The sequence below is a fragment of the Moschus berezovskii genome, chromosome 1, assembly GCF_049115385.1.
Source record: "Moschus berezovskii isolate FMDL1 chromosome 1, NW_MosBer_1.0, whole genome shotgun sequence".
NCBI lineage: Eukaryota > Metazoa > Chordata > Mammalia > Artiodactyla > Moschidae > Moschus > Moschus berezovskii.
The window spans coordinates 71,121,552-71,149,377 of record NC_142460.1 but is presented as its reverse complement, the minus strand read 5'-3'; the positions used below and the strand labels follow the sequence as shown (position 1 = coordinate 71,149,377).

The window sequence follows — 27,826 nt, the reverse complement described above, 5'->3', positions numbered from 1 at the left end:
AATCCAAAGTATTAAAAAGGTTATGCAGTTGCTGATAAAATCTTTTTAATTTTATAGACCAAATTGTGACTACCAATTTAAAACATATCTTAAATGGCAGTTTGATCTGACAGGATCAAGTGTGAGGAATTTACTGTAAGTCATGGTATTTAAGAAAATTCAGTATTATCAGTTCATGCAAAAAGATACATTAACATTGCCTTTTTTGCTCCCCCAATTCCAGGAACAATATGAATTATATTGTGAGATGGGTTCCACTTTCCAGCTCTGTAAGATTTGTGCTGAGAACGACAAGGATGTCAAGATTGAGCCTTGTGGGCACCTGATGTGCACCTCTTGTCTTACAGCCTGGCAGGTATAGTCAAGATTTAATTGGTCATGTTGATGTCTTCCTTATATTCCCTATGAATATGTCTTTTTTCAGTTTTCTTCATCTTAAGGATTCAGAAAGTCATACTGATAAGTGTTTGTTTGAACGGTTGATTTTTTAAAAAAATCTCATTTGTTTGAGTCTTTCACTTCCATAATTTGACTTTTTGTTGGGTTTTCATGTTTTCTTTGTGCTGTGCTGTGCTTAGTTGCTCAGTCATGTCCTACTCTTTGTTACCCCATGGACTGTAGCCCTGTCTGTCCATGGGGATTCTCCAGCCAAGAATACTGGGTTGCCATGCTCTCCTCCAGGGCATCTTTCTGACCCATGGCTCATACCCAGGTCTCCCACATTGCAGGTGGACTCTTTACCATCTGAGCCACCAGGGAAGCCCCAAAATTCTGGAGTGGGTAGCCTATCCCTTCTCCAGGGGATGTTCCCAATCCAGGAATCTAACTGGGGTCTCCTGCATTGCAAATGGATTCTTTACCAGCTGAGCTTCCAGGGAAGCCCTTTCTTTCACTGTTATTTGTTTAATATATAAAATTAATATAACTTAATCTTACAATATTAATCATAAGTAGTTCTGCTTCTATAACACTGTTGATTTCAGAATATCACTTACCAATGTTGCAAACTAATCATATTTATTGTAGCCCAGATTCTATTTATAATAGATCAGATTCTCAAGCAAAGTAAACCCTAGTAGATAAATCTTACGTTGATGTTTCAACACTTCTCTTGAGAAGGTATGGCTCCTGTCTCACATATATCTCCAATTTCTCTGTAAGGCTAAAACAGGAGAATCAGACAGAAAGTTTCCCAAATGTCTTTAGTTCCCATAGTCACTAAATTTTCCAATTTACAGCAACAGAATCTAAGGCAAGCTGCCTTCCATTCTGTAGGCAATCAATAAATAGAAATTGATTTGATGTTTTAGAATAAGACCTAGAAAATAATTGGTTTTCCCAACGGCTTCTTTAAAATATTTCTTTATCTGTAATAAAGGTTGGAGATTTTAAAATAGATCTTTGGACAGATTTCTAGTTTTGAGTATTTGGAGGATTCGCAGAGTACTTTGCTCAAGCACGTTTTTAGCTACTCTGTTTTAACACAGTCAGTGTTGAAGTCAGTATTGTTGATTGGATTTAGAAAACAAATCATTAAACTTTCAAGCCTGTAAAAAAATTTGCAATTGAGCGTTATCATGAGCATCCGTATTCCTGAACCTTCTCTCTAGCCCAGAACCTGTGTGTTTCCACAGAAAGGATGGCCTCAGGGGATCTGGACAGGGCAGTGCAAAATCATAGGAGCGTTGATGTTTGTTGAGCTCATTACTTGATGATAGGATATTAATGATTTTCACATTTTCGCATTCTTGTGAAGAGGGCCTCTTTTTACCTTTGGGGAACTTTTAAAAATGGATGAAGAAAAAGAGGAAGAACTAGGAAATGAATTATAATTGATTTACATTTACAGAGCCATTCTGAGCTCCCAGATATCTTTCCTTCATTGGTAAAGATTCAGCTTCCCTACATGGTGCTCTTTCTGTATGCATTTGATTTATATTTTACCTGAGTTTTTCCTTGCCCTCATTTCCCTTTATCCCTGTATGATGCTTCTGAATCTTGTGTAGTACAGGGAGAAGTTGGAGGAGAAGCAATGCCCAGGTATGGCATCAGCAAACTCTCAACATACAGTTACTTGATTGCTGTTTATGTTAACAAATAATAGTTCTGCAGACATAGCAGTGCCTTTTTTTAAAAAAATAAATGTTTCAATAAATTTAGTTACACTGGTAGAAGACAAAACTATCAGTTTGCAAATGGATTTCAAAAGTATCAGTAGAAAATATTGTAGAGATGTTATTGACTCAGTGCCTGACTGACAGGGAGGGGGCCACTTTAAGATTATTTGCTTTACCTGAAACCCTTTAAGTATTTCAGGGCAAGCATTAAACTGACAGAGGCCAAATATGTTTGTCAGCCCTTTAGATAGAGTTACATCTTCAGTGCAGCAGTATGGTTCTTACAGGTTTGAAGAAAGTAAAAGTTTGCTTTTCTCCCTAAAGAAAACCAGAATTTTAGGCTGGTACAGGTTCCCGGTACTCTACCTCCACAGATGGCCTGCGTACTTCAGCCCTTTCTCTGTGGTCCTGGGCTTGAAACATACAAATACAAGCATATTGCAGGACCTAGCATCTTCATCTTGAAACTTAGCGTTCGGAAGTTCAGAGGAAGTTCCCACTATGTTGGCAGAAACCTTTGGTTAGTAAAGATTATCATTTATAGTGTCATACAAAATAGCTGTTTACCTTGTGGCTCAGAGTAAGTGAAAGAGTAGAGCTGAATGTGAAACAAAGAAGAGGTTTTGCTTATTTTAGTTTCAGTATTCTTCTTAAATGAAGTTAATCTTTTAAAACTCCAGGGCCAGTGATATGTATTTATTCTAGTGAGTCTGTGCACTACTTGCAATAGGTTTGTTATGTTCAAGGACACAGGGGTATTTCCCAGTTGTCATGGCTGTGTTATTAATCCTTCACCCTTTACATCACCACAACTTTTCTATATTTTATTCTGTCGCCTCCAAATGGTACAGTTCCTCTTGCTTGTAGCTAATCAATTACTTGATTCGCTTTATGCTTTTCTAATGGCCTTATGTTAAGATAGGTTCAGTCAATTTGTAATTGTTAATATTTGAATTTTTTTTTAAACTCTTTAGTACTTCTTAGTTTTAGAGATTGAGGAAGTACATAAATTGTCAAGTGCTAAAAATTGTCTCTGAGTAAAATTTTAGGAGAAGCTATGTGAAAAAATAGCAATAAAGTAGTACTTGAGTAAGTTAAATAGGAAAAAAAAATTCACGAATTCTAAAGTGCTTAGAAAGTTGAAATAATCAAAATAAATCACACTCATGTCACTAGTGAATAATGTTATTATCCTAATATAATCATAGAATTTTTATAGGTTAATGAAAAATATGCAAAGGCAGTATTTCAGCATCTTTAAAATTCTTCCCACACAGGATGTTTTATGATTAATAAGTATTTTTCTGATACATTTTTGTATATGTCTCTGTAATCTGTATGTTGTTCTTGTTTAGTCTCGTAGTGAAAAGTGAAAGTGAAAGTCTCTCAGTCGTGTCCAACTCTTTGCAACCCCATGGATTGTATAGTCCATGGAATTCTCCAGGCCAGAATACTGGAGTGGGTAGCCTTTCCCTTCTCCAGGGGATCTTTTCAACCCAGGGATCAAACCGCATTGCAGGTGGATTCTTTACTAGCTGAGCCACTGGGAAGCCCACGTTGTGTCCCAACTCTTTGCAACCCCATGAACTGTAGCCTGCCAGACTCCTCGTCCATGGGATTTCCTAGGGAAGAATACTGGAGTGGGTTGCCATGCCTCCTCCAGAGGCTCTTCCCAACCTAGAATTGAACCAGTGTCTGTTGTATCTCTTGATGTCAGGCAGATTCTTAACCACTAGCACCACCTGGGATGGCCAGAACTAAGATAACAAGTTAAAAGACATTGATATTGAAGATCAGTTGTCAAAAAGCCTTTGTAATGTCTCAGTTCTGTCCGTTTCTCTTCTGAAATGTATCTGTAGTCTTTTCAAAGACTCTTTAGCATGCTCAAGATCTGTGAATGAATTATAAGAAATTCAAGCCTCAGCTCCATTTGTTCCATTCAGTAGCTGCTGAGTGATTCCCTTCAACTTTTCACATTTTGTTTTTTTGTAATTTTTTTATATTGCTAGCAATATTATTGGTACTAAACCTATAGCCAGGAAGACCAAGTTTCTATTTATTGCTCTTTTAACACCAAGAGATGCACAGTGATCTCTGATTCAAGTTTTCTCTACCCCAAAGACAACTGTTGTTGGGTCAACATTTGGGAATTTCAAAGTGATGTTCAGTAGTCTGTATCTCAATGGGAATTTAGTCGTTAAAGAAGCTTCGGCTTGTGAACATTTTCACTTTTGGATAACCTGAATGTTTCTACATGTACATATAGATTTCACTCAGCACCTCTTGCTGCCAACCAAAAAATCTGTTTTGACAGCTTTCATAGTTTTGTATGGACCGCAGTATTTGACAATCATTTAAACACATTATTGCAAAATACCCCTGTTATTTAATAAAAACAAAGGTCTTATACAGTAAATCTAGTTAAAACAGTTAACACACATCAGCTATACTAAATCCTCACATGAGTGAGCTGCTCACTGAATTTTACCTAATTGATTGTCAAAATAAGGACAAATAAACACAAGTATGGGACTTTTCTATAGTTCTATACTGTGCTGTCAAACATTGTACATAAGCTTGTAGATGTAATTGGAAATGTTATGTGACTCTCTGGATATGAGTACATGTAGTAATATGTGTCTTTCTTTTTTTCCTATTCAAAATGGTAAACGGCTAGAATGTGTTTTGTGACTTTAAAACCAGTGTTTTTGTTTCTATATGCTTGTTTTTCTGTGAGAGAAAAAATTGAGTTTTCAAACTTAATTGTGCACAAGAATAATTTGATATCCCTTAACTTGCTTGGTACAAGCTGACATGGAATGACATCCATCATTCTCTAGTATCTCAAATCCACTGTTATTTATTTAGGAAACAATCTTTGAGCATCTTCTCTGTCCCAGGTTCTATACTCAAGACCCAGTCCATACCACAAGAAGTTAAAATTAAATCTAAAAATTTTATAGAGGGGCACAGTACTAATAATCACTTGAATATCCTGATATCTTTCAAATTAAATTATGGATGGGAAATATTTTTGTTACTTTCTGCTACTTTGGTTGGGTGTATTGACATGAAAAGGATTTTAAAAGGTGCATGTCTGCCAAGAAGCTCTGACAAATCAATCAGAGTCCAATAGGAAATATTAAACCCAGACCATAAAACATTCTGTGTTCAACCATTGTGAATCTTTAGCAAGTCGCTCTTCACTAACTTTTCCTTCCATTTGATGCCCTACTTTGGTTTAATTGAAATTCATCGGAGACTTAAAGTTTATATAATTAATGGAAACCTAAGACATGCACGGTGGAGGTGTCAGTCAGTTGTTTCAAGCTGCAAGTGGTTACTCTAATTGCTGTCATAATGGCCCATTAGTCATGCCTCCAAAGAAGTGTCAGATACTTTCTTCTCCTTCTGAAACATCTGTGTTATTTAATAAATTGAATAAGCAAACCTGAGTTTGCACAGAATACTAAGTAAGCTTGAGTAATCACCTCTCTAGAGGCATTCTTTGAAGCAGTATCACTGTGGATGAGGCATTTCTATTCTATCCTTGGCAATGAAACTTGGGAGAGTTTTCTTTCACTTCCACACTGTTCCACGAATATTAACAAAACATTTTCTTCTTTACCCTGAACTCCTCCGTCTTCTTTTTTGTAACAGCACGTTATATGGAAGTGATGTAGCAGGGTTACTACATAAGGTGTCAAATAAGGAATTGTTTTTATTCAATTTTTCCTTTCAGGAATATAGAAAATATCTTCTGAGCTCATGAACAGGACAGGCTATAAAATATGTTCTTCAAATTTCCTTCCAAAATAAAAAAAAGGATATATATGTGTGTGTGTGTGGATATATATATATATATATATATATATATATATATATGCCAGTTGGATATACAGCCTTGTTTTTAATTACTGCCAAGGACTTTAAATCAGTTAAAAATAAAATTAATTTTTTCTTTTAGTTATTCCTCCTGCATATTGTTTCAAAATAATTTAGAGGAAAGATATTGGAATATTCAAAATGCTTCATAAAAAGTCAGTAGATGAAAATGGATAAGCTGATTTGAACATGACATGTGATTAAAGAGATTTTTATATGTCCCATATTTCGAGAGCATTGTTGGGGAAGAAGTGTAACTGAGAGTTGAGAAGTCAGCTCAAAGGACCACATTTGAGGCACTAAGAAATTATCTTTTAATATATCTTCTTTCAAAAGCAACCAGGTTTCAAATTTCTAACCTCAGTGAAACTTTTTAGACTTAGTATTACAAGTACTTAGTACATGATAAAATGTTGAAACTCCTCTTTCACTTTGAGAGTCATGTAATGGCTGCAGTATGTTTCCTCAGCTATCTTAACCTCTTTTGTTTTGTTCCTGAGACTATTTTTGTAGTAATTATAAGAACCAGAATTTGCATAGCACTTTGGAAAGCTTTGAATTAATTTTTCTTACATTACCTTTCAGATATCCCTTAAAATGTGCATTCTTTCATTATATCCAACAAATAAAATGAAATGGCTTACCCAGTGTCACACAGTTAGGATTTGTGGGTATAGGATTCTAGTCCAAGCCTCCAGATCAGAATGTCTATGCTCCTTTGCTGATTCACTGTTTTCATGGGCCTCCCAAATTAAAACTAGAAGAGTCTAGATTCATCAATCTCATTTCCCCTTGCCCATCATATAAGAACATCAAAACTAAAGATCTCTCTCTGTTACTTATTCTAGTATCATCATTAACTGTCCTCATTCATTCTTTTTGTTTGTTTTTTAATTTATTTTTTCACTGAAGGATAATTCCTTTACAGAATTTTGTTTTCTGTCAGACCTCAACATGAATCAACCATAGGTATACATATATACCCTCCCTTTGAACCTCCCTCTCATCTCCCTCCCCATCACACCCGTCTAGGTTGATACAGAGCCTCTGTTTGAGTTTCCTGAGCCATACGGCAAATTCCCATAGGCTATCTATTTAAACTGAACTGAACTGAATGTAAGCTTCCATGTTACTCTTTCCATACATCTCACCCTCTCCTCCCCTCTCACCATGTCCGTCAGTCTATTCTCTATGTTTTTTCCTCCATTCAGTTCGGTTCAGTTCAGTTCAGTCACTCAGTTGTGTCTAACTCTTTGAGACCCCATGAATCACAGCACACCAGGTCTCCCTGTCCATCACCAAGTCCCGGAGTTCACTCAAACTCATGTCCATCGAGTTGGTGATGCTATCCAGCCATCTCATTCTCTGTCGTCCCCTTCTCCTCTTGCCCCCAATCCCTCCCAGCATCAGAGTCTTTTCCAGTGAGTCAACTCTTTGCATGAGGTGGCCAAAGTACTGGAGCTTCACCATCAGTCCTTCAAATGAACACCCAGGACTGATCTCCTTTAGAATGGACTGGTTGGGTCTCTTTGCAGTTACTGCCCTGTAAATAAATTCCTCAGTACCATTTTTCTCTATTCTGGATATGTGTGTTAGAATCTCTTTCTGATTCACTTCAGTCTGTATAATAGGTTCTAGGTTCATTCACCTCATCAGAACTGACTCACATGTGTTCATTTTCATGGCTGAGTAATATTCCAAAAAAGATCTTCACGACCAAGATAGTCACGATGGCTTGATCACTCACCTGGAGCCAGACATCTTGGAATGTGAAGTCAACTGGGCTTTAGAGAGCATCACTACGAACAAAGCTAGTGGAGGTGATGGAATTCCAATTGAGCTATTTAAATCCTGAAAGATGATGCTGTGAAAGTGCTGCACTCAATATGCCAGCAAATTTGGAAAACTCAGCAGTGGCCAGAAGACTGGAAAAAGTCAGTCTTCATTCCAATCCCAAAGAAAGGCAATGCCAAAGAATGCTCAAACTACTGCACAATTGCACTCATCTCACATGCTAGTAAAGTCATGCTTCAAATTCTCCAAGCCAGGCTTCAGCAATACATGAACCGTGAACTTCCAGATGTTCAAGCAGGTTTTAGAAAAGGCAGAAGAACCAGAGATCCGCTGGATCATGGAGAAAGCAAGAGAGTTCCAGAAAAACATCTATTTCTGCTTCATTGACTATGCCAAAGCCTTTGACTGTGTGGATCAGAATAAACTGTGGAACATTCTGAAAGAGATGGGAATACCAGACCATCTGACCTGCCTCTTGAGAAACCTGTATGCAAGCCAGGAGGCAACAGTTAGAACTGGACATGGAACAACAGACTGGTTCCAAATAGGAAAAGGAGTACGTCAAGGTTGTATATTGTCACCCTGTTTATTTAACTTATATGCAGAGTATATCATGAGGAACGCTGGGCTGGAATCTAGATTGCCGGGAGAAATATCAGTAATCTCAGATATGCAGATAACACCACCCTAATGGCAGAAAGTGAAGAGGAACTAAAAAGCCTCTTGATGAAAGTGAAAGAGGAGAGTGAAAAGGTTGGCTTGAAGCTCAACATTCAGAAAACAAAGATCATGGCATCTGGTCCCATTACTTCATGGGAAATAGATGGGGAATAGTGGAAACAGTGTCAGACTTTATTTTTTTGTGCTCCAAAATCACTGTGGATGCTTATTGCAGCCATGAAATTAAAAGACGCTTACTCCTTCGAAGGGAAGTTATGACCAACCTAGATAGCATATTAAAAAGCAGAGACATTACTTTGCCAACCAAGGTCCATCTAGTCAAGGCTATGGTTTTTCCTGTGGTCATGTATGGATGTGAGAGTTGGACTGTGAAGAAAGCTGATCGCCGAAGAATTGATGGTTTTGAACTGTGGTGCTGGAGAAGACTCTTGAGAGTCCCTTGGACTGCAAGGAGATCCAACCATGCATTCTAGAGGAGATCAGTCCTGGGTGTTCATTGGAAGGACTTATGCTGAAGCTGAAACTGCAATACTTTGGCCACCTCATGCGACGAGTTGACTCACTGGAAAAGACTCTGATGCTGGGAGCGATTGGGGGTAGGAGGAGATGGGGACGACAGAGAATGAGGTGGCTGGATGGCATCACCGACTCGATGGACATGAGTTTGAGTGAACTCCTGGAGTTGGTGATGGACAGGGAGGCCTTTCGTGTTGTGGTTCATGGGGTCGCTGAGAGTCGGACATGACTGAGTGACTGAACTGAACTGAACTGAACTGAATTCCTAGTTTTTTAAGGAATCTCCATACCATCTTCCATAGTGGCTGTATCAGTTTACATTCCCGTCAATAGTGGAAGAGGGTTCCCTTTTCTTCACACCCGCTCCAGCATTTATTATTTGTAGACTTTTTGATGATAGCCATTCTGACTGGTGTGAGGTGATATCTCATTGTGGTTTTTATTTGCATTTCTCTAATAATGAACAATGTTGAGCATCTTTTCATGTGTTTGTTAGCCATCTGTATGTCTTCTTTGGAGAAATGTCTGTTTAGGTCTTTTCCCCCCTTTTTGATTGGGTTGTTTGTTTTTCTACTATTGAGTTGTACTGCTTGTATATTTTGGAAATTTATACCTTGTCATTTGTTTCATTTGCTGTTATTTTCACCCATTCTGAGTCTCACCTTGCTTATAGTTTGCTGTGCAAAAACTTACATTTAATCAAAACTCTCCACCATGACCCATCTGTCTTGGGTGACCCTATATGTCAGGCTTATAGTTTGATTGAGTTAGACAAAGTTGTGGTCCATGTGATCAGGTTGGTTAGTTTTCTGTGATTGTGGTTTTTATTCTGTTTGACCTTTGATGGAAGAGGATAAGAGTATTTTTAATTTCTGTAATTGTGTTATTTGTCTCTGAATGTTTATTATTTAATTCTTCTATGTCTTTGTTAATTGATTCTTGCGTTTTCTCCATTTTGCTTTCAAAGTTTGTGATCATCTTTACTATCATTTTTCTGAATTCTTTTTCAAGTCGTTTCCTCTTCATTTATTTGGACTTCTGTGTTTCTAGTTTGTTCCTTCATTTTTGTAGTATTTCTCTGTCTTTTCATTATTATTATTATTATTTTAACTTATTGTGTGTGATGTCTCCTTTTCCCAGGCTTCAAGGTTGAATTCTTTCTTCCTTTTGGTTTCTGCCATCCTAAGTTTGGTCCAGTGGTTTGTGTAAGCTTCTTGTAGGGTGAGATTTATGCTGAGTTTTTGTTTGTTTTTCCTCTGATGGGCAAGGCTGAGTGAGGTGCTAATCCTGTCTGCTGATGACTGGGTTTGTATTTTTGTTTTGTTTGTTGTTTAGATGTTGTTTAGATGAGGCATCCTGCACAGGGTGCTATTGGTAGTTGGGGGATGCTGGGTCTTGTATTCCAGTGGTTTCCTTTGTGTGAGTTCTCACTATTTGATGCCACTTAGGGTTAGTTCTCGGAGAAGGCAATGGCACCCCACCCCAGTACTCTTGCCTGGAAAATCCCATGGATGGAGGAGCCTGGTAGGCTGCAGTCCATGGAGTTGCGAAGAGTCAGACTCGACTGAGCGACTTCACTTTCACTTTTCACTTTCATGCATTGGAGAAGGAAATGGCAACCCACTCCAGTTTTCTTGCCTGGAGAATCCCAGGGACGGGGGAGCCTGGTGGGCTGCCATCTATGGGGTCACACAGAGTCAGACACGACTGAAGTGACTTATCAGTAGCAGTAGTAGGGTTAGTTCTCTGGTAGTTTAGGGTCTTGGAGTTGGTGCTCCCACTCCAAAGGCTCAGGGCTTGATCTCTTCAAATCCTTATGCTTATGGTAAGTTTTGAACATATATGATGAAAATTTTCAAGACTATATGCAGTGGATTCTCTGTTTAATTTCCAAGTGTATCAGGGCTGGCCAAGGAGACTCCTTAGGTGGACACCAGAAATGTCATTGAGAAGGGAAGACAACACTGAAGCCTCTGGGTTCCTGATTAACTTGTATAGCTCAGAGAATCCTACCCAGTGCTCTGTGGAGACCTGTGATTGTCTCTTGTAGCCATCCTCGAAAACAACCAGGATATTAGATGTAATCTGTGCAAGGTCTCTGGCTTGGAGGTGCAAGTGGGAGTCCACAGCGTGGGGACCAGCAGCAAGTTGTGCTGGGCCACCAGGGTGTCTCCTGCAGTCCCAGTGGCAGTTTGTCCAGTAGTTCCAGACTCCCCAGGCTTTGGCTGCAGGGAGAGCCAGTTTGCTTCCTCATTAATTCTTTTTTTTTAAATAATTTTAGTTATTTATTTTTGGCTGTGTTAGATCTTTGTTGCTCCATGGGCTTTTACTCTAGTTGTGGCGAGTGCAGGCTACTCTGTATTTGTGGTACACAGGCTTCTTATTGCCGTGGCTTCTCTTGTACTGAGTACGGGGGTCTAGGGTGTGTGAACTTCAGTTGTTGCACTGCATGGGCTCTAGAGCACAAGCTCAGTAGTTGTGGTGGATGGGCTTAGTTGCTCCAGTGTGTGGGATCTTCCCAGACCAGGGTTTGAAACCATGTCTCCTGCTTTGGTAGGCAGATTCTTTACCACTGAGCTACCAGGGAAGCCCTCATTCTTTATAACAAGAATTTGCTGAGTTTTTATGAAATATATTGTGCTCTGAAAATACTTAGCCTGGACCCAAGGTACTGTCAGTATATGTATGTGTATTTATCTACTTAGTTAGATTTGTTTATAGTTGTTTCATGTTTTAAAGAAAGATGGTAGCTTCTAATCTGTGTGAAGTATAGCACAGTAATATACATTAGAAGTTACTGAGATGGGAAACACACACATAAAACCAGTAAAAATATAAAATGCACTCCAAAATGGGACTCATGAAGTGCTATGTATATTCTGGGACCCTCACTTTATACTGTATTTGCAGGAAGGCCTGAGGTGATTGACCTTAAAGTATGCCGCCAAATAATTACTCATCCAGAGAGCAAAATAAATTGTAATATATGTTATATTTATGTTTAAAAAAATAAAAGAAAATATGTAAGAGATAATATAGATCTGAACAATATTTAAATAAAGAATATGGATGGTAACTGATATATAAACTTAGAGTATTTATTGTTGCCAAATGAATCTTAGAATTTTATCATGAGCATCTTACGTAGTTTCAGAGGATGTAGAACTGGCTGTTAACTTTCTGTCTCTTTTGGTTTGGTAGGATTTATTTGAGGAAGTGAAATCTACTGAGTAAATCAGAATGGATGGAGTCTAAGTACTTCCTCTTAACTTTCTCAGAATGTGAATTTTTTGGAGCTGATAGAAGGAGTTATTTATTGGTTCTTCTTCATTAACATGTGTTCTGCCATCTTATGTTAAATGTATGTTGACAGAAGCGTTATTTTAGTTATTAAGGTGCAATTCTGATCATTTTTATGTTTGTTGAAGACACTCTTTGTGTTTAATCAACCATCTAACAGAAACAAGGGTGAAGTACTGAAATAGCACCAAAATTTGAGAATTTGAGTACCAAATTTGAGAATATGGTCAAACCTAATTTTCATATGACAGTAGTCAGTTTGTAGAGAAAGTAGTGGATGAAGTCATTTTAGAAGAGGCAAGTTGTGTGATCTGTGTTTGCAAATGAAAATTGAAGTACACTGCAGCTGGATTTTGATCCTAGTAAGTAATGTGAACTCTCAACAAAGGTAAAGCTTAACAGAAAATATATTTTGTGATATATACCCATAAAGCAGCTACTCTTACATAAGTACTTTGTATAGCATTATACTTGAAGGTAGGAGAGATGGCCAATAACCTAAGTTCAGTTTTAGATGAACTGTTCCCAATCTTTTTCTTGTACCATCAAGACACTGTTATTGCATATCACTTTCTCCTCTTTCCAAACACAGTCTTTTCAGTTATCCTTTGTCAGGAAATAGATCACATAAACTGGAAGTTATCTTTAACCAGACAACATGCAAATTGACCTTGCAGGTTCTAAGGAAGCCTTTGTAGGGGAATGCAGTTGCTTATTCATTCTAGCCACTGTGCTCAAAAGTAACATGATTTTAATTATTTAGATTGGATAGATTAATTGTAGTCATGATAACTGTATGTTAGGTCTTAAAAGATTTCCTGTTTTCTAGGTGCTTATACTAAAACATTGACAAATAGTTTATGTGACCTGTAAGCCATGTCACCAGGGCTTCCCTGGTGGCTCAGATGGTAAAGCGTCTGCCTACAAGGTGGGAGACCCAGGTTCGATCCCTTGGAGAAGGAAATGGCAACCCACTCCAATACCCTTGCCTGGAAAATCCCCTGAACAGAGGAGCCTGGTAGGCTACAGTCCATGGGGTCTCAAAGAGTTGGACACAACTGAGCTGCTTCACTTCACTTAATGTGAAGTGTAGGATTTACTTCAAGATTATCCAAGGGTGGAGGGAGCAAGTGAACATATAGCTGAAACAGGATTGATCATTAGTTGATAATTGTTGAAGTTGGGAGATAGGTACATTCAGATTTATTACACTTTTCTCCATGCTTCTGTTTATGTTTGGAAATTTCTAATGCTTTTTTAAAAATGTCTAAATGAATGAAGTGTCTACCTAGGCCCCAGAGTATTGCCTTCCACCCTTCATGCATTAAAGACACAGGGAACATCAGCTCTTTCATACTTTAATTGTTTACTTAGTGGCATTGAGCTTACTTAAAGAAAAAAGCTGTATACCCATTTCCCCCACAACCTACTCCCCCCATCACCCACTCTCAGCCTCTGGAAATCACCAATCTGTTCTCTGTATTTGAACTTAGTTTTCTTTTGAATTAATTGATTTTTAGATTTCATGTGCAATAGAGATCATATTGTATTTGTCTTTCTCTGGCTTATTTCTTACATAATGCCCTTGAGGTCCACCCATCTTGTGGCAAATGGCAAGATTTCATTCTGTTTTATGGCAAAATTATATTCCATTGTATGTACATGCCACAGTTTTTATCCATTGAAGGACACTTAGGTTGTTTCCATATCTTTGCCACTATAAATAATGCTGCAATGAACACAGGATGTGCATCTATCTTTTCTAATTAGTGTTTTCATTTTCTTCAGGTAAATATCCAGAAGTGGGATTTGGATGGATTGTATGGTAGTTCTATTTTTAGTTTTTTGAGGAACCTCCATACTGTTTTCCATAGTGCCTGCATTAATGTACATTCCTGTCAGCAGTGCACAAGGGTTTTCTTTGTCCACATCCTCACTGACACTTGTTATTTCTAGTCTTTTTGATAATAGCCACCTAAGAGATGTGAGGGGATATGTCACTGTGGTTTTGATTTGCATTTCCTTAATGATTAGTAACACTGAATATCTTTTCATGTACCTGTTTGCCATGTATATGTCTATTCAGATCTGTCCATTTTTTAATCAGATTGTTAGTAGTTTGTTTTTGTCTTTTGTTTCCTGTTGAGTTGTATGAGGTCTTAATATATTTTGGATGTTACTTGCAAATATTTTCTTGCATTCAGTAGGTTATCTTCTCATTTTGTTGATGCAGAACCTTTTTAATTTGATGTAATCCCATTTGTTTGTTTTTGCTTTTGCTGCTTTCAATTTTGGTGTCAGGTTAAAAAATTCATGCCAAGTTCTATGTCAAGGAGCTTACCACTTAAATTTTCTTCTATCTAGAGGTTTTATGGTTTCAGTTCTTACTTTCAATCCTTTAATCCATTTTAAGTTAATTTTTATATATGGTGTAAGGTAACAGTCCCACCTTTATTGATTTATTTATGCCATGTGACTCTTATTTTCCTAACACCATTTATTGAAGAGACTGCCCTTTTCCCACTGTATATTCCTGGCTTCTTTGTTGTAAATTGGTTCATTTCTAGGCTCTATTCTGTTCCAGTGATCTATGTGTCTCTTTATGCCAGTTCCATACTGTTTTAATTACTGTGAGTTTGTATTGCTCTACTTAGGGCCCCGAGTACCAGTTTCCATCATCATTCATGCATTAAAGATGCGGAGAACATTAGTTCTTTTGCATCTTTCTCTTTTATATTAGAACTATCTATTTGAAATTTTCTTATGTAGATCTGTAGGAAAATTCCCTGCAGGAACACAATGTGGACCCCTTTTGACTTTTATAATGAGGGGATTATACCTGGATGATAACCTATATTGAATGTGTACTTATAGTTCTTATTATCGAAAGATAGGAGAAAGATTGAGTTTTCCTTAAATATTTGCTCCTGTGTTAGAAAATATCAGTGTAAGATGGGAGAATTAAGTAACAGTTTTATTATCTGTAAAATGATGGAGTAGATAATTGAATTGTCTTGAAGCCCACTAGACCTGAGCATATGTGGCAATAACCATCAGAGAATTTTGTAATAACCTGTCTATATCTCTTCAACTCTTTTACCATTCCAAGTTTCTTTCCCAAATTATGTCAGCACTAGATGAATAAAGAATTGTTGTAGTTTTTTTTTTTTTTTTTTATTAACCAATCCAATGAACATTTGCTTTTCTTGTTTTGACAATTTGTTTGGGAAAGGAGATGCTCAGTTTGTTCATCAGAGTAAGGCTTGGGAAAGAATAAACCCATCACAGAAATCCACCACAGAATAAATCTACCACTGAATCTGACAGAGTGTATACTAACCCGTCCTGTGAGAGGAGAGCGAGAGTGTTACTCCACCATTGATTAGAGCGTCACTGGAGGGCAGGTCGATCACCATGTTCCTGTTGTACCAAGCAGATGGGACAGCCTTAAGTACGGAATGATTTCTTTAAAGGTGTTAGCCCTTTTTATTCATAGTCTCGTCTCTGAAATGATGCTCATTCATGCCATCTCTGCCTTTAATATGATCTTGTATTTTTACTGTTTTTACAATAATAAACTACTAAAGTCAGGGTATAATACAGAAACAAAAAGATGGTGGTGAATGTCATATACCATCCATCTCTAAAAGTCGGCCTTATCTGCAGGGCGAGAAAACAGTCATTGTATTTTCCTACCAATTGTAAATTCTTACTGTAGTTAGTTTTTTAAAAATGGAATTGGGAGATTTTTGAAAACTTCAGTAATGAACTAATAAATGAATTTCTGTCCCCAAAGCATTTGCACAGATCTTTTTGCAGTATCTACTTTGGAAGCAAGATGAGGGGCAAATTGTGTTATCTCACATATTACTACATTCCATATGGGCTGTGTCAGGGTGACCAGCTGTTAAGACAATTGTGACTTCTAAATATAAACTTAATTTTTCCCACTGATTGCTTATACATCAGGACTTCAAAAGACCTCAGCAATCAAAATGGAAATATTTAGCCATAGTTACGTGCACAGGAACTTTTTTCAGAATTGACTTTGAAAATGTATTGTTCCAACTGATACTACCACTTTTTTTATGATAGAAATTTTTATCAAAATGTCCTTTTTATCAAATGTTTAATTAGGACTACTGCATTTTGGTTATGAAGGATATGAGTCAATTTTGAGTTTTCTGCAGGACTCTAAAGTTTTGATACATTAAAATTGTAAATGAACAACCAGTAAAGCTAGGCTCTTTTTCTTTGGCAAAATCAAAGGTTTTGTTAAAGAATTTTTCTTAGAAAGTTTGAAATAATGAGCATTTATTTTGCTGGCTCTGTGTTCTACTCCACTACCTTCAAGATTGACCTTCCCCCAACCTCACTGCCTATCTCAAAACCCTCTTTTTTCCCCCCTAACTTCTTTTTTTATAGTTGTATAGTTTTTCTATAGTTGGCCCCTGTCTGTTTTGTTTTATTTTTGAACAGAGACCAATCAGTACAATTTTTGTGTTTGTTCAGGAGTCAGACGGCCAGGGCTGCCCATTCTGTCGCTGCGAAATAAAAGGAACGGAGCCCATCATCGTGGACCCCTTTGATCCGAGGGATGAAGGATCCAGGTGCTGTAGCATCATTGACCCCTTTGGAATGCCAATGCTGGACTTGGATGATGATGATGACCGAGAAGAGTCCTTGGTGATGAATCGGTTGGCAAATGTTCGAAAGGTAAACTATTAAATACAGGATTTTTTCATGTGTTGTGTGGGCATGAAAAAGAAATTATGCTGTCACAAGTAGGGTATGACTGAGTTTGCTTGGGTTTGAGAAAGAAAGATTCCGGAATCAAAAGAAAGGTGAAGATATAAGTAATGTTGAAAGGCTGATGGAATCATTGGTTGAGAAAGAACTAAACTAATCCCAGTGCTCCTGCTGGTTTTAAACTCCAAAATGAGAGATGGCAAGAGCCTTCCAATAGAATTAAACATCGTCTGAGACTGGCAGTAGCATATCCATGAAAACTGAAGAAAGGAAATTATTAAAATTAGAAGTGATGATATTACCTTTGTGAATTTACCATAGTCTGGGGTTTGCTTATCAATATTGCTCTCTCAGGATATTAACTTTGTCAGTTCATTGGGAATGGATGCTACTACCCAGTTATGCAACCAAGCCCACAGGGATTAGTCAGTGAACCAGAATGTCAGTTGAGTAATTAACAAACGAGAAATGTAATGATCCAGAGAACTGGACTCTTGAGCTATCAGGCTATTCTCTGTATAAAAAGATACATGAAATTCAGCTTACACTCAGAAGTGATTTGAATGATGTTTGCTCTTAAAATTAGAGAAATGGTAATGAGTGGTATGAAAGGGTTGGCACACATAGTATGAAGGTGCCACCCTTCCTTCTGACTCAGGGCAGGCATGGCTAATCAGTCATGGTCCTTATCCCTGCTGGGTTCAGACTTGGCCTGAACAGCCTTGTAGAACCCGTGCTCTGATTTGTTAGGATATGGCAGGTAATATGCAACCTGTTTGCCATCTATGTAGGTAGAGTGATGATAACGTGTAATGGCACCAGACCGTGTCTGCCATATGCATCTGGGTCTCTGAGTTAGGGAGACACTTGGTACAGGAAACGGATGAGGTGACTGGGGGGGTTACTCCTTCTTTAGGGCTATGTCAAAGTTTATTCCTTGGCCCTCCTGCATTTTGTGTTCCAGTGTTCCATGCTTACCAAGTACTTGTCCTTTGGATTTATTTTTACTTTATTTTTGATTGGAGGATAATTGCTTTATGATGTTGTGTTGGTCACTGCTCTACAACAGTGTGAATCAAATTTAAGTAAACATATATCCACCCCCTTCTTGAGCCTCCCTCCCACCCAACCCCTCATCTAACCCCTCTAGGTCATCATAGAGCACTAGGTTGAGTGCCCTGTTATATAGCAGCTTCCCACTAGCTATCTGTTTTACACATGGTCATGTAGATATTTCAGTCCTTCTCTCAAATTTCTGCATATGGAGATAGTATTACCACCACCAGAATGGCTACTCTCAAAGTTTGCTTTGGTATGAGATGGTTTTTATTCTTCACCTCACTGGTTTTTCATAAAAATGTCATAATTTAAGAGAAGCTACTCTTGATTCTGTCTTTTAATGCTGACAACTATATCCAGTTTTGAAGTTTGTGATCCCTTTAACCCAAGAGATGGAAGAAAGGAAGTAATTATTCCTTTGTTCCTCAGTAACCCTACCTAAAGGATGAACAAGAAACAAAAAGCTCTAACTGAAACAGGGAATTGAGACTTAAATTTTAAGATGAACTCTTAATCAGTATTTTCTACCAGTATTAATATGTATAGAACAAAACTTCTAACATCTTTTTATTCTCTCAACTTGAAGAGGAAGATACTCTTCTCATTTTTCAGATAAGGAAATGAGACTCAGAGTAGGCTTGTGATGTGCTGCATTAGGAAGTTTGTAGAGCCAGAATTCAGTTATGTCTGCTGAATAAAAACGCAGTGATAACCAACACTTCATATGTAGCTCTCTCACATGCAATGTGATGAAGTGGTTTCTACCAAGTCAGATTGTGGACTGTATCCTAAAATATTTGTCATATAATATTATTTTAATGAAGTAAAATAAAGTAGTAACATTTATGATTTCAGTGAGCTTACGGTGTTCTGGGTTCCTAAATCTTTGATCTCATTCGATCATGACACCAACCCAATAGAGAAGCTACTGTTAAATGTGCTGTTTTACAAAGGAGGCCATTGAAGAAGGAGGTGCAATGACTTGCCTAAGATCCAAGTAATACTTTAAGCAGAACTGGTGCTTTATTCCAGGTCTTCCTGATAACTTAAAACTTCAGTTGTGCGCAATCATGCAATACACCTCTGTTGTCCTCTTTGGAACATGTCACACAAGTTGTACTTGATACTGCATAAGTACCTGTCTTCTGCAGTTCTTTTCAGTTTCATAATATAATGTACATCACGAATAACCAGAAATTAAAAATAATTTGCATTGTGATCTTGGCATTAACCTATAAAGTTACTTACACCCTGCTGCTGCTGAGTCACTTCAGTCGTGTCCGACTCTGTGTGACCCCATAGACGGCAGCCCATCAGGCTCCCCCGTCCCTGGGATTCTCCAGGCAAGAACACTGGAGTGGGTTGCCATTTCCTTCTCCAATGTGTGAAAGTGAAAAGGGAAAGTGAAGTCGCTCAGTCATGTCTGACTCGTAGCGACCGCATAGACTGCAGCCTACCAGGCTCCTCCATCCATGGGATTTTCTAGGCAAGAGTAATGGAGTGGCTTGCCGTTGCCTTCTCCGACTTACGCCCTAATTGGTCACTAAAAACCTAATGATTCATTTCAGTTTCAGTTCGTTCAGTTCAGTCGCTCAGTCGTGTCCGACTCTCCGCGACCCCATGAATCACAACACGCCAGGCCTCCCTGTCCATCACCAACTCCCGGAGTACACTCAAACTCATGTCCACAGAGTCGGTGATGCCATCCAGCCATCTCATTCTCCGTCGTCCCCTTCTCCTCCCGCCCCCAACCTTTCCCAGCATCAGAGTCTTTTCCAGTGAGTCAACTCGTCGCATGAGGTGGCCAAAGTATTGCAGTTTCAGCTTTAGCATCAGTCCCTCCAATGAACACCCAGGATTGATCTCCTTTAGAATGGACTGGTTGGATCTCCTTGCAGTATAAGGGACTCTCAAGATGAGTCTTCTTTAGGCCCTCTTATGCAGATGACACTAGCCTTATGGCAGAAAGTGAAGAGGAACTCAAAAGCCTCTTGATGAAAGTGAAAGAGGGGAGTGAAAAGGTTGGTTTGAAGCTCAACATTCAGAAAACAAAGATCATGGCATCTGGTCCCATCACTTCATGGGAAATAGATGGAAGAACAGTGGAAACAGTGTCAGACTTTATTTTTTGGGGCCCCAAAATCACTGCAGATGCTGATTGCAGCCATGAAATTAAAAGACGCTTGCTCCTTGGAAGGAAAGTTATGACCAACCTTGATAGTATATTAAAAAGCAGAGACATTACTTTGCCAACCAAGGTCCGTCTAGTCAAGGCAATGGTTTTTCCCGTGGTCATGTATGGATGTGAGAGTTGCACTGTGAAGAAGGCTGATCGCCGAAGAATTGATGCTTTGAACTGTGGTGTTGGAGAAGACTCTTGAGAGTCCCTTATACTGCAAGGAGATCCAACCAGTCCATTCTAAAGGAGATCAATCCTGGATGTTCATTGGAGGGACTGATGCTAAAGCTGAAACTGCAATACTTTGGCCACCTCATGCGACGAGTTGACTCACTGGAAAAGACTCTGATGCTGGGAAAGGTTGGGGGCGGGAGGAGAAGGGGACGACGGAGAATGAGATGGCTGGATGGCATCACCAACTCTGTGGACATGAGTTTGAGTGAACTCCGGGAGTTGGTGATGGACAGGGAGGCCTGGCGTGCTGTGATTCATGGGGTCGCGGAGAGTCAGACACGACTGAGCGACTGAACTGAACTGAACTGACTGAATTAGATGTATAAGTAATTATTATGTTTGCTTCCAATATATCATTGTATATGTGGCTATTTAAATGTTTCTAATTAAGGTTTAATAAATGTAAAAATTTTGTCCTTCAGTCTCACTCAACATATTTTGGAATGCTTAAGAGCCTCTTGTGTCTACCAGCTATACTGTCGAACTATACAGATGTAGAACATTTCTATATATATATTGAAATATTTATTATAGATAGATATAATAGAAATACTTGATAACCAGTAGATAATTTTTTTGGACAGCGTTGTTAGGTCATTCCTCCAGGTTCTTATTAGAAGAAGCTAGGTCTTATTGCAAAAGACCTTTCCTTTTAATTTAGGAACCTAATGGTCTTAGCTTGGTCTGAATGTTTGACTATGATCTAGCACTAAAATTTGGAGAAGGAAATGGCAACCCACTCCAGTGTTCTTGCCTGGAGAATCCCAGGGACAGGGGAGCCTGGTGGGCTTCTGTCTATGGGGTCACACAGAGTCGGACACGACTGAAGTGACTTAGCAGTAGCAGTTAGCAGCACTAAAATCATTAATCTGTGGCCTGTATTTGTTTTCCTGTGAGCTAATGATGATTTTACATTTTAAATGGTTATATATTTAAATGACTTTAGGTACCTGCATAATTTCCTTGATTTTGCCTCTTGGTTACTATCTGGCCCTTTAAGAAAAACATTTCCATCCCCAGATCTAGGACATTTTAAAGCATTTAAAGAATGCTTATTGAATGCGTGGATAATAGGGGATGACAGAAAAGTATTTGAGACAAGTACCACAGCTGAAGTAGTTCCAGTGAACTAGATGGTAATGTTTTCTAGCTTAGAAAAAGGCATTTTCAATTTTCTGTACTAAACGGGCTTTCTACTTTCAGTGATTCATGTCAGAGGACAGGAAAAGGGCCATAAGAGTAATTCTTTCAAGAACTTTGTACACCTTACTGGTTGGGAGAAAATGGTATTTACCCTACATGAGTTTGGGAAAGGTTGCAGTTTCAGCCTGATTTCCACCGAATTAAGTTGAAGCTGGAGCTTTGTTTCAGTAGTGGCACTGGCAATTGAAGGGAATCACTGGTAACATAAAATGAGCACGGAACACTCAAAGGTGACTGATGGTTTTCCCTGGTCTTCCACGCATTCTCAAACCATACATGTTGTGTTCTCTCTGGCACGCTGGTGAACTTTCTGTTGAGGGAGCTAAGAAATTTTGACAATGATCTTCTCTTTAGTTTACCCCCCAAAAAAGGAGACTGGTGCTGCTCTCAGACTTTATTATCCCAGAAGTCAGCAGTGTTATTGAACAAAGCTGTCCCTCCAGTTAGCGTCATTTCTTTACTTTCCAGAAGCAGTTAGATTGAAGAAACTTAAAGAACTTGTAATTATTTGTTTGTAAATTGAGGAATCATGTTTCAATTATATGTCTTTATGTGCACTGGCCTGCCTCTTGTCAGTTAAACAGATTGTGAATTTTATAATATTTCATAAATCACTGCCACTTTCCCTTCAATAAAACCTAAATTTTACTGTAACTACAAGCATCAGTTCTTTCTGAATAATTGGGAAAAACAGTGTTATGGTATTATGTTCCTATAGCACTTTATAGGTACTTTCATTTCAAGTTACACCAAATTGTTATGTTTTATTCAGAGGACTGTCTTCTGCATCAGACTGTTCTTAAGGCCAGTGCCACTATCCTATTTATCTTTGTGTTTCTTAGTACCTAGACATATATTAAGTGAAATAATAAATGCACATGTATGTTCACATGATCTGTGAGGGCAGTGGCCTGATTTTAAGCATCTTTTTCATTCCAATCTGAAGACTTGAGTATGTCTGTGCAAAATACCAAATTACAGATTTTATGCAGCTCTGTCTTCAGCTGAGGTTATAAACAAACACCACGGATCATTTTGACACATGGCTCTTCTACTTGATTTTCTTCTACTCTGTTATCATTCTGTTGCCTCATTCATCCTTTAATTTATTCATTTTAAAAACATTTTATTCTCTCAACTCCGTGAGAGACTGTCAGTCATTGTCCAGCATAAGGAATTAATTCTCTTTTATCTGCCATTTCAAATACTCTTCACCTTTCCCTTCTTTTACAACTATATTGTGAAATTATTCCTGTCTGTCTGAAGCATATTACATTCTTCAAATTAGTAATGCTTCTATCAAAGCATAGCGAACCTGTTTGTATATTCCTGTTGTCATGGTGATATCTGCAGCTGGAATGGACATGGCAACCCACTCCAGTGTTCTTGCCTGGAGAGTCCCAGGGACGGGGGAGCCTGGTGGGCTTCCGTCTGTGGGGTCACACAGAGTCGGACACGACTGAAGTGACTTAGCAGCAGCAGCAGCACACTGAACATACAGAATGTATCTTTCTTGTTTGTTTTATAAGTTTATTTAGTAATGCTAATCTTGCAGAAGCAAGAAGAACCTATAAATCTATAATATAGTGTGTTAGTTGCCTTTCTAGATATAGTCTATTTTATGAGTTTCACTAGAAGGTTTTAGGTTCTGCTTGAAATTGTACCAGTGCTTGAGTTCTCGAGCTGTCTGAATTTCTAGGATAATTGGATCTGAGTGAGCCCTTAGAGGAAGTCCAGGGTGTGATTGGTAAGATCAAATCCTCTCTGACTTTAGTCGGATCAAAGCTAAAAAAAGGTATCTGTTGCTAGGTCAGAATTTTGTTTTATTTTGCCAGAGGTGTAAAGAATCTCCACAGTTCCTTAGCAATTACTTTGACAGAACATACTGTTCACAAAATACATAAATTACAAACAAATGAAGATTTGGTACAAATACATTGATAGACTGACCTAGTATGTGAACAGAGATTAATTTCCTTGGTCTTAAACATTATCTTAAAACAATATTTAAAATTTTAGTGAGTGACCATGTAAGAGGAAAATCAGGTGTGACCAGAGGTCAAAGGAATTATTATTCCTTTATCTTTTTTTTATATACATCCTCCTAATGCTCCCATCACTAATTAAAATACATATTGCTAATTGAAAACTTAATATATCATGTAATTCTTCCTTTTCCTAACGTGTGAAGAAAGGATCCATAGTACTCCTGTTCTGAGCAAAGAACTCATGTGTTTAGATCACAGTGGTTTTGCAGTATTCTTAGGGTAGTATGACCTTTTTAACGTGACTTAGATTCCAACCACAGGGCTCAAGTCCATGCTGGAGCAGTAAGACAAAATTTACAACGAAAGTGAAATTCAAAAATAACCAGACATTTGAAATGTAGACCATGGTTTTCAAGTATGGGTGAGTTCTACCTCCTGAAGTTATTCAGAAATATGTGGGGACACTTTCATTGTTACAGTGACTGAGAGATCAGGGGAACCACTGACATTTAGTGGATGGGGTCAGAGATGCAAGCATCCTCCAACCCATGGGACAGACCCATCTAAGAAAAATGACACTGATGCGTGCTAGTGGTTCGCATCTCCTCCTGTGCAACACAGGCAAAGCCCTGAATGACAGTAAGCAGTCCACAGTCACAGGTTATTGTTTGCCGTGTGATTGCATTCTGTTTACTCATTTTCTTAAAGCTCTCCATGTAAATGAGTAGCATTTTCTTTATTAGTATAGTAAAGGAAAAAACTACCTTGTCCAAGTGTAATATGATGATATAGGGGACCTTGAAGACCCTGTCATGCATTCCTCAGAAGTAGTTTGAATGTGTAGTAGTTTAGAAGAGGCAAGCACTTGATTTCTTAGACTTAGTTTGGGGTTGACCTCCTGTCGTATAGACTGTGAGCCCTGGAGGGCATGCCTTGCTCTTCTTTTTATCCTCAGAGACTTGCATAGTGCCTAACACACAGTGTTGGCCTTTGGGAAAGTTTTGTTTTTCAGTTTTTTCATTGGATGATCAGCAGTGACCCTGTTAACCATATAGTCCTTAAGAGGGCTATGATCCCTGGCATCCAGCACTCTGGGTTCACGTTCCAGTTTTGCTCCTTAGTATTTGTGTGCCTTCCATTTGTTATTTAACTCCCTGTGCCTCAGTGATATTGCCTGTTAAAACTTTAGGGTTGAGATTAAATGAGTTAATTAATGTAAAGCCATTAGAACAGTGCTGGTACATAGTAAACATTAAGTATCAGTTGTTATTAACATTATTCTTTATATAGTGTTATTCAAGACTCCTATAATTATTGCTGTACTTCTGAGAATTAAATATTAGTATTTTCGAGATGTCTATAGAGATATTTTTTCTTTTAGATACTATCATGTGTCATTGTTTAGAAAGAAATAGACATTACAATGGGATTGGTTTGGCAAGAGGTTGGCTGTATTTCTTTATTAATGTATACATAATTATGACATCATTGGCCACATTAAATTTACCATACAACTACCTTGTTGTCCTAACAGTCACTGAGTACCTGTACAGTTACTAAATCATGTCTGACTCTTTGTAATACCATGGACAGCAGCATGCCAGACTACTCTGTTCTTCACTGTCTCCAAGAGTGAGCTCAAACACATGTCCATTGAATCAGTGATGCCATCCAACCATCTCATCCTCTGTCACCCCCTTTTCCCCCTGCCCTCAATCTTTCCCAGCATCAGGATCTTTTCCAATGAGTCAGTTTTTTGCATCAAGTGGCCAAAGTATTAGAGCTTCAGCATCAGTCCTTCCAATGAATATTCATGGTTGATTTCCTTCAGGATTGACTGGTTTGATTTCCTGGCAGTCCCAGGGACTCTCAAAAGTCTCTCCAGCACCACAATTTGAAAACATCAGTTCTTTGGTGCTCAAGACTTCTTTATGGTCCAGCTCTCCTACAGTACAACTACCTTGTAGGTTTAAAACTCAGAAAATTCAAAGTTGCCAACATATCAGCTGAAATATTATTTTAAGGACTCAATAATTTAGATAAGTTTACAACAGTCTTATTTTCTACAGAAGTGTATTCAAATGATTAAGTTCAGGTAGCTCAGTACTCTGTAATGACCTACCTGTATGGGAAAAGAATCTAAAGAGTGGATATATGTATAACTGATTCACTTTGCTGTATAGCAGAAACTAACACAACACTGTAAATCAACTATACCTGCTAAATTAATTTTAAGAAATGATTAAGTACATATTCTCTCAAGTAGGATGAAGAACTTAAGTAGCTAAATAGCAATTGCTTATTGTTCAAAGCAACTGTAGCAACTGTAGTTTGCAAGCAGTAGGGCTTTCACGAGAGCATTTTTCAGTGGCTAGATAGAATTCCCTTAATTCCCAGGATATTCTTGTTTCTTAGCCATTTTTATGGAAATATTTCCGAATTATATGTCACTCTTCCCTGACTTCTCAAAATTGGTTATGCAGCTGAGTGAACCAAAGGGCATAAGAAGCCACTATAATCAACGTGACATACTTCTTAAGGCTTACATTTTGCTACAGGATTTAAGGGGAAGTTGCACACAGACAGTGGAACCATAGCTTTGAATTAATATCACATGTATATTTGGATCAGAATGCAAAACTCATATAAATGTTTAAAGTAAAATATGAAACTTCAAAGAAATTTCAGGTTTATGGAGGCTGGTCACAGGCTAGGAGATTATGTCCCTCTTATAAAAGGCACTTCAGGGAGAAGCAGCATAACTCTAAGTAGTTAATAATGTTTAACATTTTAATGGAGAGGGCCCTTGGGGTAATTCCACTTGCGAGGCTGTTTGCACTTCTTTACAGTAGACCCTATTGGCAGTTTTATTGACTACCTCCCTGTCAAACCTCAAAGAGATGTTAGCTCTTAATCCAGTCAATATTCCTCCTCCATATGTAACTTTCTAACCATTTTCCTCCTCTTCATTGCTCATAATTTGTAGTATCTAAAACATTTACAGAAGCTGTTAGTGGAATGTAAATAATAATAATAACGTAAATAGTAAACTTCAGTTTACACACAAATTTAATATACATATTCTTAGTAATTTAGAAAGGTGCTTATTTCTTGTTACTGTTCCTAGAGGAAGAAATGAAGAATTTTTCCATTGAGATGATTTTTCTTTCATTGATTGGTTTTTGTTTTTTAGAAGACTTTTAGAGCAGTTTTAGGTTCATAGACAAATTGAGGGGGATGTACACAGATTTTTTATGTGCCCCCTGCCTCTCCACACATGGGTAGCCTCCTCCTATTATCAACACCCCCCACCAGACTCATACATTTGTCATAATTGATGAACCTATATTGGCACATCATTACTGTCTAAAGTCCATAGTTTACAGTAGAGTCACTTGTGGTGCTGTACGTTCTGTAAGTTTGCGGAAATGTATAGTGTCAAGTATAGTATCATGCAGAGTATTTTCACTGCCCTGAAAATCCTTTGTTCTGACTATTCATCTACCCACCAACCCCTCCCAGCAACCATTGCTCTTTTTGCTGTCTTAATAGCTTTGCCTTTTCCAGAATGTTATTATAGTTGGACTAATACCGTATGTAGCCTTCTCAGATTAGCTTCTTTCACTTGAACGTGAACTTGAACATGAAGTTGTTCAGTCGTGTTCAACTCTTCGCAACCCCATGGACTGTAGCCTGTCAGGCTCCTCTGTCCATGAGGATACTCCAGGCAAGAATACTGGAGTGGGTTGCCATTTCCTTCTCCAGGGGATCTTCCCAACCCAGGGATTGAACCTGGGTCTCTTGTATTGTAGGCAGACTCTTTACCCTCTGTGCCACCAGGGAGGCTCTTTGACTTAGTAGTATGCATTTAAATTTCCACTATGTCCTTTCCTAGCTCAATGTGGCTCATTTCTTTTTGCACTAATAATATCCCATTATTCGCTTGTACCACAGTTTATTACCCATTTACCTACTGAAGGACTTCTTTGTTGCTTACAAGTTTTGGCAATTATGAATCAAACAATTATAAATATCTATATGCAGTTTTTTGTGTGAAGGTAAGTTTTCAACTCCTTTGCGTAAATATCAAGGAGCATGATTGCTACATTGTATGTTGAGTA

General features: G+C 38.2%; 1 protein-coding gene across 5 annotated transcripts in view; it reads left to right on the top strand.

The window, feature by feature from the left end:
* The window catches only part of CBLB (Cbl proto-oncogene B), a 232,229-nt gene that overhangs the window by 135,954 nt on the left and 68,449 nt on the right, over nt 1–27,826 (top strand). For all 5 annotated transcript variants that reach the window (XM_088836714.1, XM_055417906.2, XM_055418073.2 and 2 more), the window contains exons 9-10: nt 224–355; nt 16,806–17,009. In XM_088836714.1, coding sequence (XP_088692840.1) covers nt 224–355; nt 16,806–17,009 — 336 coding nt within the window. The remainder of the gene's footprint in view (nt 1–223; nt 356–16,805; nt 17,010–27,826) is intronic.